The 16,185-nt window shown below is 39.7% G+C and overlaps 1 protein-coding gene across 1 annotated transcript; it reads right to left on the minus strand.

The window, feature by feature from the left end:
- Positions 1-6,508: 6,508 nt before the first annotated feature.
- Positions 6,509-16,079, minus strand: LOC110050335 (O-phosphoseryl-tRNA(Sec) selenium transferase-like). Its single transcript, XM_020756256.2, has 12 exons — positions 15,925-16,079; positions 14,372-14,459; positions 13,770-13,836; positions 13,113-13,231; positions 12,598-12,756; positions 11,572-11,725; positions 10,857-10,959; positions 9,751-9,880; positions 9,205-9,296; positions 8,755-8,848; positions 7,428-7,527; positions 6,509-7,168 (listed from the first exon to the last, which is right to left on the minus strand). Exons 1-12 carry the CDS (start codon positions 16,036-16,038, stop codon positions 6,883-6,885), a joined length of 1,506 nt encoding a protein of 501 aa, XP_020611915.1. The 5' UTR covers positions 16,039-16,079; the 3' UTR covers positions 6,509-6,882.
- Between the last annotated feature and the right edge of the window lie 106 nt (positions 16,080-16,185).

The following is a 16,185-nucleotide window of genomic DNA, read 5'->3' on the forward strand; positions in this document are numbered from 1 at the left end:
AGTCAAAAGCACATTGCTTTTGTTTCATTTCTGTTGCATCTGTTAAATCTCAGCGGCAATATATATTCCGAACTTTCAACGAAATATTTAGTTGGCGATTCCAAACGTAAAAGTAGTATTAAAAGCTATTTGTCAAGCAAGAAATGCAATTTAATTTCGGTAATTGAGGCAATTTTTAAGAGAAATTGTTGCTCAAAAGGAGAGGTGTTTTTGGTTGCGACGAATTCATCCGAAAACTCTTTCCCGCCAAATTTTACCACATCTTTTCAAAGACTAAAAATAATTCCGTGAAAAACCCTGGCATTTTAATGTGTAAAAGTAAGTTTTGAGAGAACTTCGCTGAACTTCATGGTCAGACACGGTGGTAAATTTAAAATTTATTTTCCAAACATCTCCAAAAGAGTTGAGTAGAGTCGGCGCTGTCGTACCTGTGTGAATCCTTGTAAAAAAACCGATGTCTTGAGTCTTGAAACAGTTTTGTGAAACATGAGGGAAATTAAAATAAATAAGAGTTCCCCGTATTTAAATTGTAACTGATGAATGCGTTCAAGACTTACCTCGAAAATGTATACTTCAAGTCTTTCTGCTGGAAGAAGAAGCGCGGAGGTTTTCAACATGGTTTTTCATGGACACGTGCTTTACTCGGGAGCGAACTTTCTTGGGGCTGAATTCCCTCATTTTCTGCTGAACATTTAAGATTACAGGAATTAAACTTAAGTTATTAGATATTCAACTGTTGCGCGAAAGGTTAAAATAAAAAATATATATACATCAATGGCGTATTTTTTGTCATCATGATGTTATAAAGTCTCGAAACATGTATTTAGTGTTGACAATACAAAAAGAAAATTGCAAATGAAATAATAGATACTGCTTACCTCACTCTCTTTTTTGGAAATCCTCTTAATGGTTTCTGAATTAATTGTTCCGTGAAGGAGCCAGCGGGGTAGACAAAATCTAAAGATTTTTCAAAGATTCTCCGTGTTGGTAACTCCTTGTTGTTTCACATGTTCTCCAAAGCTGAATGAAAGACTGGAAACACTGGAAACTTCGCCAGGTTGTTTGTTAAAGCTCACTCGCTGATACTGCTCTCTGATTGGTTCGTTGCATTCCAAGGGCTTTCCATCTTTCGCGGCACTAATTTGCAATTCGCTTAAACAGCTCCAAAAACTTTGTCTTTAAATAAAGGTACTCTTTTTTTTTAACTTAACGGATCAAAACTGGGTCTGTTATTTTGTTTAACGTGTGTTCGCTCCGTTTTAACTTCAGCTGATTCTTTATTCGGAAGGATCATTTATGGGCAAAACTTTGATATTGATATATCCCACGTGGGCTGGTTAAAATTTCTGATTGGTTCCTTTTTTTTGGCGCGGTATTTCGCGCACTGCGCAAGTGGTATTGATCTTTCCCACATGGAATAGCTCTGATCACTCATTGGCTCGTAAAAGACAGGTGACATTGATCTATCCTACGTGGGATAGATCTGTTTCTTAGCCTAGGAGGACCCGCTATGAAAGGAATCAACCCTACAAGCTAGCTTTAGTTTGTCTGTATTTTCATCCCAGTGAAACAGTCGACTTCACCTTGTGTCCCGTTTACACCGGTAGTTACATGTTGAGTTTTGACACGCTAAGATTGAAAAGTTGAAAATCAACAGGGATCCAAATGTGCTGACACGGGGGCGTGGGGAGTAAAGGTGTAAAAAGGGCACTGGAGGCGAACTTTCTTTCAACAAAAAATGGGATCATCAGGTCCCCCGCCCTTCCCCTAGACAGAAACAATGAAATGTTCTTGTTGAAAGCAAATCCGGGACAGATGCCGCGGAAGAAACCTTACTCTATTAATTTTCTTCAACCTTTTTTCTCCGTCACTGCGAAAAAAGAACAGCGCTTTTCAAAAGACAAAAGCAAAGCTAGAATAAACTATTCGGTCTGCCTTTGTTTGCCCACACTAGTACGAAGAAAAACAAACACTCGAAAAAAATTTAACACGAAAATGCAAAATAAGTTGTGACTAGTTGTGTCTGTTTTGAGCTTTTAATAAGATGGGAAGACCCATACACTTTGTTCACATTCAAGCCACGAAAGTAGTGACCTCCCGAAGGTAGGAATAAGAAAAGGCGACTAAATAAAACCCCAAACAAAGAAGGTAGTTAATTCTTGAACTTTATATTAAAATCTCACTTCGTTACATCTTATTTTCGTCCATGTTTTGAGCTATACGGATATATCAATAAGCCATCTCGTTCTATACTAATAGTGATACTGTTTTTTCCTGGCATTGGATTTCCATATACAAGGACTTAATTTCGCGTGTTTCTCTTTCGAAAATGGCGAGATGAAAACGATGAACTGAAATTTTCTATTTTTTCTTTTCCTGCAATCATCCCCAGTACTACTTGTTTCTAAGTGTCGTCCACGTGACCAAACAAACGGAGGCTCTGGGAAGAGCAATGAAAAGATGTATTCACGTCGGCTGCAACCAAGTCACGTGTTATGTGTGCACAAGGGGTTGATCACAAATTGAAAACGTCAGGGAGACGTTTCCCTAATTCTGTCTTCATGTCGCGGAAAAATTGCTATAGACCCGTTGCAATTTGCTCCTCCTTCAATAATATTATATATTCATCTTGGTGTTCTAGGTGCATTTCATGTCCGAGGGAAGACAGCAAAATCGTGGTAATATATAGTGCTCCCTTAACAAGATTAAATAACTCGGCGAAAACTGTTTGTTCAGTTAACACTTCCTATCTTTATCGCCCTATTGCGACAAAGCGTAATCTGCGAACAGCGGAGGGAAAACATTATAATTTACATCACTTGCTAAGCTGTCTATTTATACGTGGAAAGAAACTCTATTTACAGTTACTGATTAACAGCTGCACAGTTTTAGAGTAGCTGAATATAATTTCGATGAGAAATAAAAATGTGATTAAGCTAATATTTTTTTACTGTTTTTTTCAGCCGGCTAGAGTCAGGTTTTACAGTGCGTCGATAATTCAATTTTTGAAATAAATATGTCCTTCTATGTTCCTTAAAATGTCTTAACTATTTTGCGCCGGGGTTTTTAATTTATAATTATAAAAAGCAAACACAAGTTCCCGATTGTGCTTTCGAATCTTGTGCTACGCCAAACTTTTGTCTCTAATGTGTTTTGAACGTAGATTTGACGGTAACCATCTTGGGATAAGATGGCTGTTCGTAGTTAGATTTTCCTCAGGCTCCGTTGCAAAATATCGCGGAGATTTTATACTAGAAGGAAGACCAGAAACAGTTCTTCTCAAGGTCTGTCCTGAACAAGAACTTGAAGCAAAAGCGCAGTACATGGAGCGCGCACTTGGCGTGCTTCGTGTGCGAGGAAGTTTTTCGTATTCTTGAAATCCAAATTGATCGTGCGCCGAGTATTCCTTCGTTGGAAAAGTCACAATAAGTCCAGATTCAATTGGTTGGGATGCTGATCTGCAGTTTTTAAAATGCTTTATTCCTTCACGCGGGCCAAACTTTTCTAAGCCCGCAACCTGTGAACTAGTTCCAACAGTTGTGGCTCTCTGTCGAAATTTTCGAACAGTGGGGCTCGCCGGGCGTCTGACGTCCTTTACTTCAGACGAGCCATCGGAGCTGTGACTATTTCGTGCTTGCTTCTCGAGGACTTTCCATCTTCTAAGCATTGTTTCCTGTTCCTTCTCTTTCCTTGACAACCAGACCTTTCTTTGTTTCTCCAGATCTTTTACTTGTTTAACATAGCTCTGTCCCAAATGTAAATTTGCGGCGTACAAGTTGCCGACGGTCCAACTCGATCGAAGGATGAAAGCCTCATGGTGTGCGTCCAAGCAAGGAGAACGAAAATTCCAAGAATCGTTTTCAGTCCTGGCTTCGCTCGAGTCCATCTGATTTCCTTCCCGTGACATCTTCTAACACAAACGTTTGCCTTGCGAGCTTTGTCTTTCCGAGTGTGCTTTGCTATAGTTCACCCAGACAGTATTTGTTGCAACCAATTTTTGAAAGGTAAATATTTTGAGTGGGATCTACAAACGCGACCTTTAGTCTCACAAGAAATTTAATTTAATATGCGTTCCCTGATTCCACAAAATCTTCGATCGACGCAAGTTATAGAAAATAAATCCTACATAATACCAACTGCCCATTCTGTGCTATTTCCGTCTTATGCACCTGTGTCTTTTACACCGATAAAGCACGTTTGCTTGTTTGTTTGACACCAAAAAGTATATCACAGGCGACGAAGTTCTCTGTAAGAGGCCCACTTCCTCGAGACATTTATTAGCAAAATATTATTTTCCCGGCTAGTTTCCTATTGACCTTTCTGAGGGATGAGTTTATTCTCGCTTGACAACAAAACGTGATTGACAGAATATTCAGTTTGAAGTGAGTGAACTTTCCCGACGAAAGGTATAGACAAAAGCTGAGTTCTATTCTCATAATTAAAAACTTCGCCACCCGAAAGCTTTTTAATTCGCTCTTTGCATGCAAGTGTTAACATTCTCCTCGATAACTTGAAATTAGTGCTTCTAAGTGGGTTTTAACCAGCTCTTAAATATGAATTTCATAATATTCGTCGATCTCTCTGACTGTATCAATGGTTATTTGTAATAAGTCTGCGTTTCTGTGCGTCTCTTGGCTACATAAGCGTGGCACAAGGGACCGCCGATTTAATTTTAATAAATGGACCAACCTGAAGCAAACTCATAAGCTAAATTAACCGACATTTTACAATTTAAAACAACCAACTTCTTTTCGATGGATCAAGCGTTGGCAATTTACAATTTGTCAGAGGAATCAGGAAACTGCAGTTCGAGTGCCGTGCCGAAGAAAAACGAAAAACAAATTTAAACAAAAACTAAATCTTGATAATAAATTTTACTGAAATCGTTACGTTATCATCTGTCTGAGCACTTCTATAAGTAACTCTGTCCTGGTGAAGTGAAAGTAGAGACTTCTTTTTTCGTTACATTTTTGTTTGGTTTATTTCATTAATTCAAACTTGTTTCACTAACGCTTTTTACAAGAAATGAAACCAAGAGATTACATAAACAGTACATAAAGTACACCTCTGCGCATGCTCTTGAAGTAACCTAGAACTACAAGGGAAAACACGTGGTAGCCCGCGTCAACCGCGGGAAACCCGCGTCCAAGATCTAGACACTTTGGATCTTCATTGGTTGAAAGTAGGCCGCTCTGATTATGGGTTAGCGCTCGCTACAAGACCTCTGAACCCTCAGTTTAAGGAATCGGTTACACGGGCAGAGGTTGGGATCTCATTGCAAAAATCGTGTTGCCGAATTTCAACTGGACCAAAAGTTCATTTTACCGACGGTTCCTGTACTTTGAACGGCGTAATAAATTTCAGTTCAAATGTTACATATACTCTGTTCCAGTTCCAGTTTTGTTACATATTGGTGTGAATTACAAGGACAGAATATAGCAGGCCAAAAATCCAAGTAATCACATGCGTAGAGCAGTGCGTACTGTTAAAACGAACTCGACAAGAACTTCTGACTACGATGTAAACAGAGTTTAATTGACAGAGATCAATGTTCCATACAAACTCAATTGAAAGGAATCACGTGCCAAGACGAAGGTAGAATTAACCACGTGCTGTAAGCTTAGCCGTAAGTCGTATGATGTAAATCGTATGCCGGTTCGAACTGAAATACAATAACGAAAATAGAAGCTAACGTAACTAATATACAGAAGTATAAAGATAAAATAATATAAATGAAGAAACTATTGCTAACATTCTCAATAACGTCCGTAACATGGAAGTGTAACATAATCGGCACTTATACTGATCGTACGGAAGGCTGGGAAACGATTAATAGGCTACACGGTGAGTAACTTGGACGGTACCTTTATGGCAAAATAACCCTACGTTGGATATATGGACCTAATCAAGCGCGATTCCGAGCACACAGAACTAACTAACTGATTTAGTAACGATACAGACCATTTGATAGGTGATAAAAGGAAACGTAACCGAAACAAATAACAATAGAAAACCTAAGAACTAACCTTAAAAAACAAGGAATAGATTACTCACTTTGGTTTGCACACGCACTGAACTTGACTTGATAGAATAGACGAGTAACAGTGTAGAGAGAAACCATGGCCCAATGCCGAGTAGAAGTTGACGCAGTGAAATCTGCATTTGAACTGACCTAACCGAGGAAAACCTCGTGGATATATCTAACCGGAGAACACGTACGCAAAACCTAACGGTTATGACTATTTCCCTAACGGACATAGCAGCTGAGGGCTGGTCAACCACAGTAGATTAAGTAAGTAAGTAAGGCCTTGTTTGAAAGTGACAATTACTTGATAGCATCTACGGTAAAGTAAGTTCCTGCGACAAAAAACGAATTAACATCACGTTTCAAAACCAACAATTGGGACGCTTATTCAGGTACTGTACTGTATTTTTGTACTGTATTTTTCTCGCAAGATCAAAAAGAAGCTCATGCTTTGGCAAGAAGACAATTTCCTGGGGTCTCAGCTGGAGTGTTCATGACTAAATCAGTTTAATGTAACTGGTTTCACAAGATATCAGAGCATTACAGATTTTGAGTTAACAATGATTACATGAAATGAGATGGTAAGACTTGACTGGTATTCCGTAACAGTCTTGAGACCTTTAACTTATGACGTCAGTCGAGTCTGGCTTGCAAGTTTTAGTGATTTCCTGTCTTAATCGAATGTCCAAACAGCGACTGAACCCAAAAACCTGGCGATGTTTTCAAGAGCGATCGTTCATGAACCTTATTTTACCCTGTGGAAAAGACGTTGGCTCGCAGTGTCAGTGTGACTATCATGGTCTGGATGAACAATGAGGCTGCATCTTCCATTTTCATATCCTAATCCAAGTTCAACACTATCTGTTCACTGTTAAATTATCTGTGGTTTCGAGTTCAGACTCCTCATCTTTTCCATTTTCCTCTTGTTGTCCTTCGTCGTGTCCAACACTTCTCGAAATCGATGTCACGGTAAATTTCGACAAGCACTTATCGAGTCGCTTCAAAAACGTGTCCACATCAGCTTTACTCATCCCTATCGCCGCAGCTGCAGTCATGTACGCACAGCGGTAGTTTCGGGCATGCGCACCCCAGCCAGTGAACACGTGACCATTGATGTCTTTCGTGCTCCCAAGTGGAACCACTCTAAATGAGAGACATAATCAAAGTAAAGAAGAAAGGGTCATGGAACAGTCTTACACATTTTCTCATTTAGCTAGGGTAGGGGAGAAGTACAGCTGTCCAGGAAAAAAATGTCGTTTTACGCGTGTTCTTACTGGCCATGACGCTTGACATTGTAAGATGTTTGTAAGCAACACTAGAGTTGCGTCAAAGGGCGTGATCTCTTGGAGTGTGGGCTAGACACGCCCATTGACGTGAACATAACATAAGGTTTACATCTTACCTTGCCCCTGAAACGCATCTTGTAAAAAGCATGGAACCCAGTTGGGTGACGCCAGCTGCGTTGAGTTCCAAGCCCTTCGTGACTCGCTCCAATGAAATCGCTAGAAAGGCCAAAAGAAAAACATCAAAAACCTTTTAACTATTTCGCATTAATGTTGAAACCAACCAGGAATCTGAAACAACCGTTAGACGAAGAATCAGAAAAAAAGGAGCGACAAGAATCTACGAATATGCGAAGCCGTGTTTCAGTATGTCTCGTACATTGTTGCTGTACTGCATAAAGTGTAATTCACTTCTTGCAGAAATTTCAGGGATCACAAAACCTCTAACAAACCTCTCAAAACATTAGACTGTACAAGATAAACAAAAGTATCTCAATGCAGTGAAAAGGACTGAAGAAGAAAAAGCCACCTCGAGATTCAAGAATTGCATCTTATTCGCTTAAGGACGTTCGCGCGAAAAATTTCCAGTCGATAGATTTTTAGTAAATTTTTATTGCAGTCAGATAATGAGTTACTTGTGTCAGAAATGCAAAAAAAATTGGGGTCACCGTCTTCGTTTCAGAGATAAAGCGTGTGGAAAACTACCATGATTTTGAAAAATTGGCGCACGTAATTCAGCATGGTCTACAGGGGTTTATAGTTAAAAACATCGAAGGTGAGTCGACGGAGGCAAACGATCTTAGTCATATTTTGTAGAAGTGGGTCTGTTGGGTAAATAATTCCAAGTGTTACCAACGTTTTCACAAAACTTAACCCTTCAAGAGGCATTTGAAACCGTCGCACAGATAAACCAAGAGCTAAAAATAATGGAATTCGATGGTGCATTTTGCAAAAAAAATTCAAACTTCTAGTCGATAGATTTTCTTCATTTTTTTGCTTAACGTAGAAAATCGGTGGACAAAATGATCCATCAAAAGAAAAATAGGGGTCACCGAACGTTCAAGATCGTTAAATCCAGGCTAAGCTATAGCAATGGCCACCTGACCTATCATTGTTCATTTTATTACTCAGCGCGCGCTCTCATGCATCACATGGCGTGTGAATTTCTGTGCGCAGTCCTTAATAGGCAAAAGTGTATCGCTGGAAGACTCCAGCGAGCTGTTATAATAATTTCAGTGCTTTCAATCTAAGGCAAAGTCATTCCTTAAGTCCTGACCTACATCTAATTTCTCCTACAATATCTCTGCATTTTCCAGTAGTAAGGTGACCAAAAGAAAGAAAGTCACCAAACTCTCCTAAGTAAAGACTAACGTTGAAAGTTTGGCCTAAACGACCATTTGTTACTGAGGGTGTGGTCATTAGAAGGCTTTAGATTGTGTACATTACCAAGAGAGATGGGGTTGCCTTTGGTGCTCAGAAGCCGCTCTCCATGTGCTGCCGCTACCCTTGATAGGCCCTCAGATAAGTAGCTGTACACTTCCTGAAAAGGAAAAATGTGTAAAAGAAATTACAATCACGGTGGAGCAGCATTTTCTAGCTTTTAGTTCCGCTCACCTAGTATTGATATAACAGTGAAAGGCAGTTTTCAACAGGTCAGTTTAACTAGAGAATACCGGCACTAGTAAGGAGACTGGCTTTTTCTCAAAGATTGAAACGGTTATAACTGTGACTTCTTGTTCTCATCGATTTTGTACACTGCCAACAGAAGAGGTTTGGCTTCAAGGAATAATAAAGCGATAAGCATCAAGTGGCCAATTACGTTTTTGCCCGATTTCTTGAGTAAGCCAAAATCTACGTGTGATAGAGAGGTAAGCGTTATAAAGCATATTGGCACACCTTTCTCTGTTGCAGAAGCTGTTGATAACCAGCTGACCCAAGTGACAACAGTGTGATAAACAGGTCTATAGAGGGAGTGGCTGACGCTCGACCTGATGATAAAATGATAAAACATCATCATTATCATTAACATTGCATTAGAAATCTTAATACTCACCAGTCAGCTTAGTTTACAAAACTACAAATTGTTAAGTAACAAAAATCGGTAAAAGTAAAGAATCCGATCCCACCGACGCGTCGGCCGACAAACCACCGACAAACCACCGACATACTACCAATGCGTCGGCAAAAATATTTACCTTTTTAACTGTTACTCCTTTCACTTTTTTTACTTCTTTCAGTCGGAAGCAAGAACAACCCCATCTATAGTCATTGTGGAGTAGAGAGATGGGAAAGGAACGCGTGTAAACTTAGTTTTTCTTTTTCATTCTACCTTTTTGTCATCATTGAATGATACCTACTGTTAGAGTGTTGAAAACTGCACACAGTCATGAAGATTATATGTCGTGAAAATGAACTGTACAGTAGCCCAGTAGCAAAACTTACCAGGATATGTTTTGCTAACAGCGTCTATGAAATTCTCATCAAATCCTGCTACAATAGCTCCACCAACGGGAACCAGAAAGTTTTTATCAGTACTTTGAATAAAGGCATCTACACGACCTATCCGTGCTGCCTGCAACACCAAGCCAAAAAATGATACAGTGTATCAACACCTAGCCTGTTGTGCTCCGGCTGGAACTGACTGTGGGGGTCGGGAGGGCAGGGGGTTGAGGTGGGGGGATGGGTCAACTCCCCTCCTCTCTCTTCTTTCTTCCTGGTTTCTCTTCACCTGTTCCTCAACTAAAGAGGCTGTTCACAGGCTAATCAACACATGATAACATGAATGGGGAGCTGTAGATATCGGTTACTCAACATATATTTTACCCTCTCTAGAGAAGGGGGATTAATAGTTCTGCGTAAATGGAGAAAATGTGGTGAGGGGACAACAAGCATGCACTGTAAATCCCTCTATCTTGTATTGCCATTCTATACAGTCTGGAACTCCCAGGACTTCAACCTCTGAAACCAGTCCATTCTCAACTTGTTTCTTGTGCAGTTCTGAAAAATATATCCATGCCAACCCCAAGAAAGGTCACTGGAAATTTCCAGAGGAAGGAAGGAGTTTTGAAAGGTAAGTATGAAGCTAACCTGGGATCAAAGTCATGAATATTTGGAACACCCATGCACCCTCTTTCCCAGCACAATGTAGGATGGTGCAAAACACCTTAACTCCTCATTCAGTAAGTTTAGTTTCTACACGACACTGAAGGGTGGGAGCGGCTAGAGTGGAAGGAAGAAGAATTTAAGGCCAAGTGTACCAACATGTGGGGGTCAGTGATTGAGGAATTTCCAGAGGGGTGGGGTGGAACGGAGTGAGTTTAAACCAAAACAGCTTCCATGGGAGGGGTAAGGATATTTTCTGGAACAACATAATGATGCACAAAACTAAAACTTCAAAACCCATAGTATTCCCTCCTATGTTAATGACCTCTTTCTTGATTAAATTTCTTTCCTGACTTTCCCACCCTCTCTTTCCACCTCCTCCTACTGATAATAACCCTTCATCAGGACAACTTAGGCAGTCCCCTTCATGTCACGTAAGAATATACCTGCTGAATGAGATGCATGCACTTTGATGACTGCACACCATAGGCATTGTTCACAATGTGAGGTACATCTTGTTCCTTGCACAACTTTGCAACTTCTTCCAACCTTTAATGCACAGGCTTCTCTCATTATTGGTTGACAAAACATGCATAACTTGACTTTAAAAATGGTTACCATGGTAGTTGTATACAACTCTTAAAAAAGCTAGTCATTTGAATTTCATGTTTGACAAAGTGCACCCTGCTTGCAGTAACTTCATAATTCAAGACCAGTGGTAAAGTGCTTGCACTGGATTGACAAAAGATCCTGGGTTAATCCCACTGAAGCCTTTCACACAGTTATTATATAATTATGACTTATTTCATACATACATTAATACTTAGCTTGATATGTTAATATACTATAATTACTGCATTCAACAGATCTTCATCTTGTTCCTTGTGCCTTTGTTTCTTACTGCACAAGCTTGACAAAGAGAGCAACTCTTGAAAGTTCCATTTCAGGCTTGATTTTGACTGGTTTTACACAATGAAAATGAGCAGAGTAAAACACCAGTGAACCAATTAGGCCAGGTGTTTGTCAGCTAGAGATGTGCAGTTCACCCACACTTCTGAATCAGAACTTCCAGGAGTCATTTGTTTCCTAACCACAGTGGGCAATGGGAACAAAGACTCTGACTATGAGGTTGAACAGATCTTTAATTTTCTAACTCCATACCTGTCTGGGATCCTTGGAGCAAAGCAGCTAGTTGTAGTCATAATGCAGACCACATTTTCTGGCCCCAAGTCTTTGATTTGCTTCTCTACAGCTGCAAGATCTGTTCGCAGCTCATCACCCTCCTCAACATTCTCCACAATAACTGGTTCAAATCCTGGTGCAAGAGACAAAAATAAATGTTCATTTTTTTCATCTAAGTGACAATTTTGACTCAGACAGTTTCAGTCTTATCTAATCTGGTATCCCTCAGAATTTCCTAAATGATATTTCAAAGAAAGCAGGGGCCTCGTTAACGTTTTCAGCAGGAGGGCAACTGGTTTTCACAGGTGGGCAAAACTTTTTGAACTGAAGTTCACTACAAGAAAAAAATTTCCTCCAGAGGGTCAAACCAGGTAGACAAAATCATCCTTCCAGCTGGTCAATTTGCCTGGCTATGCCCAGTCCTTAATGAAACCCCTGACAAAGACAGCTGAAGTTGTATTATTTTTAACAAAAACAAATCAAATAGCATGTGTGATAACCTATCTTAACACAAACAAAATAAAACGTTTGGGAGAATTTGAGAAGGCTTGAGTCAAGAGCATAATCCATTTCAACTTTGTAACCTTTAACATCTTGCACATTTTCAACACAGTTTTCAGTATTTTATCAACACCTGTGAAACAACTTCTAACAATTAGTCAAAAGTAACCAAAACTTACAAAAGAAAACAATGGAATTAGTATCTGATAGTATCTAACTGTGTACGAACTACTTCATGGGTTAGGTAAAATCTTTCTAGTACTTTCATAATTCTTCAAGACTTTTTTGCCAAGACTTTGTTTGCATCAAGCTAACTCTAGATGAGAAGCAGCTGTTTTCCATTTCTCTTATGAGATAATTAAAACCAATGAATGCAGTGAAACATTAAACCTCTTGTGCAAAATGGAAACAATAGACAACCAATCAGAGGGACTGTTGTACACACATGATCACAATCATATAACATATTTAAACTAGATTATATAACAGCAATAATTAACTCACCAGCAGTGAGAATGCACTTAAAACAAGACTTCTGATCGATTCGAGGCCAAATCACATACTTGGCACCAGGTCTCTGTAGCTTCAATGTCAGAAGTGTCATGACCAAACTCATCCCTGTTGCTACAGGCAACACTAGGCAAGCTTTAGCAGACCTTACACCTGTCAATAAAATGCTGATATTAATCGTTTGTACATGTAAGTATACTTTACACTCTTATCTCTTTCTGTGCCTCTCTACATCTGGGTGTGAACAATGGGTATCAGAACAATGTTGGGTCAACCTGGTGAAAATGCTGGAGATAAGCTATCCCAATGGATACATCCCATCATGTAGGAGGAACAGTATTTGCTAGTAGCTGCATGCTGTAAAAAGTAGAGTTAAACTCTGAACAACAAGGTTTACAAAAAGTGAACAGTGTGCCACTTTCACTGTCAATGTTCGCCATGTTAACAAGATCTCTGTATTGTTTTAATCCGAATTTTTTATTTGAACCCTCAATGAGATAAGAACTAACCTGCCATTTTGATAGCATCCAGTGCCATACAGTTGGTGAGTTTCATCAACAAAGATGAACCAGCAGCCTTGGGTTGAACAGCTGCTATATCGCCAGACCTGCCAATACCATGGCTTAACCTTACAAAACAACAGTCAGTCAGAATATAAGGGTAAAAAGTTGTTCCAATCTTTAAAGAGTGCATAATTTACACTCTGGACCTAGAGGACCAGATTTGCCTAGCTAGATTGTTGGCGTGGTGACCTCATGGTTAGTACACCCGTCTCCAGATCGAGCAGTCCAGGTTTGAGCCCTAGCCAAGGACATTGTGTTGTGCTCTTGGGCAAGACACTTTACTCTATCTCAGAGTGCCTCTCTCCACCCAGGTGTATAAATGAGTGCTGCCAAATTTAATGCTGGGAGTAACCCTGCAATGGACTAACACCCCATCCAGGGGAGGGGGGTAGAAATATTCCAAGTCATTATTTCATGTTACAGAAACAGGAGATAAGTGCCTGTCTGATGGGCTACTTGGCTCTTATGCAGACTTTACCTTTTTTGTGTGGCAAAGGTTAAATGGCTATTTTATGAGGTGAGACAAAAGGGGGAGGAGGGAGATCCAGGTTTTTCTAGATACCATCCATCACCTATCAATTAAAAACTCCTTTTATGAATTACCTGAAATGCCTTCTTGACACCAGGGATGAAATCACCCTTCCTTCTCTTTCTCCTGCACCAACATTTCCTGTAACCAGCAAATTATCCTGTTTTAAAATGGAACTGCTACACCAATCTATAACCTCATCAATATGGCCAACTCAAACCCTGTTCAGTCTATGATCACTTTTTACTTTAATTTAAAGGAGGTGCATCACAATATTTAAGGTAATTTTTTTTTCTGAACATTTTCAAATTGAAGGAAAGTAACATGAAAACAAGAGCTTCTAATTCAGACTACAGTAGAATAACACCAAAAGAAAGACTAAGAAAGAAAACAGGCAACAAATTTGAACAAAATTTTTTTTTCAAGATCCACCATGATGTTGCTCCTCCAAATATACAGTCAAACTTCCACTAATAGCAACCACTTCTATAATTCCCACAATCTTGATTCTTGGTCCCAATGGTGTACTGATCAGCATCTATTTATGTACACAGACCAGTACTTTATTTGAAAACTCCTTACAACTGCCACCTCCCTTCAACAACATCCTCAAACTATTCTAGTCTTTAAACCTGATTAATGTGTGTTACCTATGATGTTCGCGCTTTTAGAGTACCTGGAAAGTTGTTACTGTCCATAATAGAAAATTCTTGCAGCAGAAGTTCAATACTGATGTCATCCCAACCCTCGGACGGCCATTTCCTCTAACAGAAAACAAATTGTAGATGTCAAGATACAAATTGATAACTTGAAAAAAAAAAAAAAAAACATGATATAAATACACTACCACAGTGGCAGTCATGTGACTCTGTTGCCATGCACTTACCCCGTTGAATTAGTTAAAGGGCATAGAGTTGTTGTTGTTAATATAGACTGTTCTGACAAATATGAAGGAAAAAAGATTTCTACTTTAGATAATGACAAAGTATTTGAATATGTTTGTGCAGTGTTTTGGAAAAACAATTTTCCAAGACTACTAATGTGAGTGTTCCATCTTAGTGACTGGTATTGGAGACCTTGGAGCGCTCAGGGAACCAATCAGAGTTCTCCTTTTCATGGTGGACCAGATTCCCACGTTAACTGTTATTCTGCCATACGCCTCCATTGAAGGTCATCGGAAATTTCGAAGGGTGTATCTCAAAGGACAAAAATTTTAAAGGAAAGTATGAAAGGGGTATTGAATGGCCCTTCAAAAGCCATGGCCGCTCACGTAGTTTCATTGTTTTAGTGGCTATGTGCATCTCGCAGTTTCAATTTTTTCATAACGCTGTCTGGGGGTCTAAACTTTTTGCAATGCTTATAAGATAGTCTCAAAGTCCTGATTTGTTTGGTTTTTTAAAAAAATCAATGGCAACTGAATGTCTTGGAGCGTTAACATGTCTCTTGCTCGAATTTAAGACACTTTGAAGTCTTGCGCTGATAAAAAACCACTAGTCTCCCCTTCTCCCAAAGTCTCACATTTTCCATTCACCAGCCCTTGTGAAACCGAAGTGGAATATCTGAAAGGGTAGGGAGGATGAAACCCAAAACCCTTCTACAGGGCAGAGTATGGATATTTTCTGAAACAATTATACATTAGACAGACCAGCAGGCTAAGAAACTTAGCAAATCCCTAATAAACTTTAACATATTTGCACTACAAAATTCTAGCACCCGAGGGGCCAATAATGTTGCGGGGATGGTGGTTGTGGGGGTGCGGGGGGGGGGGGGGGGAGGTGGGGATGGGTGTGTTCAAAGGGCCGCTGAGACATCAAGCAAATGCTCCTTTGTTAGGCATCTTCATTATAAATAATTTATGTCCAGCCGGTATCCATTAGGGTGATACAGATTTTGTGCCAGTGCTCTCTCACTTTTCCCAGAGACCAGAAGCCCATACCTTAATTGTCACTCGAACCCTTCCCCCACCCCCACCAATAATTCCCCGCTCATAACCTCAGGTTAATTGTTCCTTTGAAATGAACCACCTAATTTAAAACTTATCTTCCAGTATTCTGCTGTTGATATCTTGAGCAATTCAAAAATTTTAATGAATTTTAGACGTTCTAACGGAGCGAAATCGCGACTTCTGCAACCAAATCAACGACGAATGGCACACTCGCCAACATCATGAACTAATATCCCGAAATCTAGTCTTCCTCAAGAGTTTCTCTCCTAATTGCTAAAACTTACGTGTTCCAAGAAAGTCCTGATTTGATTTTCACGACTTTTTCTTGCATTTTGAGCTTGCTGGACGTAAGAAGCTGGGATAATATTGCCACACGCTTCGTAGCTACCCGAAAACATGTTACTGTCGCATAGAGCCTTCTTTAAGTGAGCAGTAGGTATTAAGAATTGCTCGCTCAATCATTCCGCGCACTCCAATACATTGGTATCACTTTACCTTGTAATTTTTTTCTGAGCAAAAAGCTACAATTATTTGGTACACTAATG

The sequence above is a fragment of the Orbicella faveolata genome, unplaced genomic scaffold, assembly GCF_042242905.1.
Source record: "Orbicella faveolata isolate gen_17 unplaced genomic scaffold, um_ofav_v1 contig_1, whole genome shotgun sequence".
In the NCBI taxonomy this organism is placed as follows: domain Eukaryota; kingdom Metazoa; phylum Cnidaria; class Anthozoa; order Scleractinia; family Merulinidae; genus Orbicella; species Orbicella faveolata.

What these genes read in the sequence shown, in the direction of transcription:
- LOC110050335 (XM_020756256.2), bottom strand. Translation starts at nt 16,038, where the DNA reads ATGTTTTCGGGTAGCTACGAAGCGTGTGGCAATATTATCCCAGCTTCT. An exon ending in GGATGCTATCAAAATGGCAG is followed by an intron (nt 12,757 to 13,112) that starts GTTAGTTCTTAT and finishes TTTTATTGACAG; the next exon opens with GTGTAAGGTCTGCTAAAGCT. An exon ending in AGGCAACCCCATCTCTCTTG is followed by an intron (nt 7,528 to 8,754) that starts GTAATGTACACA and finishes TGGCCTTTCTAG; the next exon opens with CGATTTCATTGGAGCGAGTC.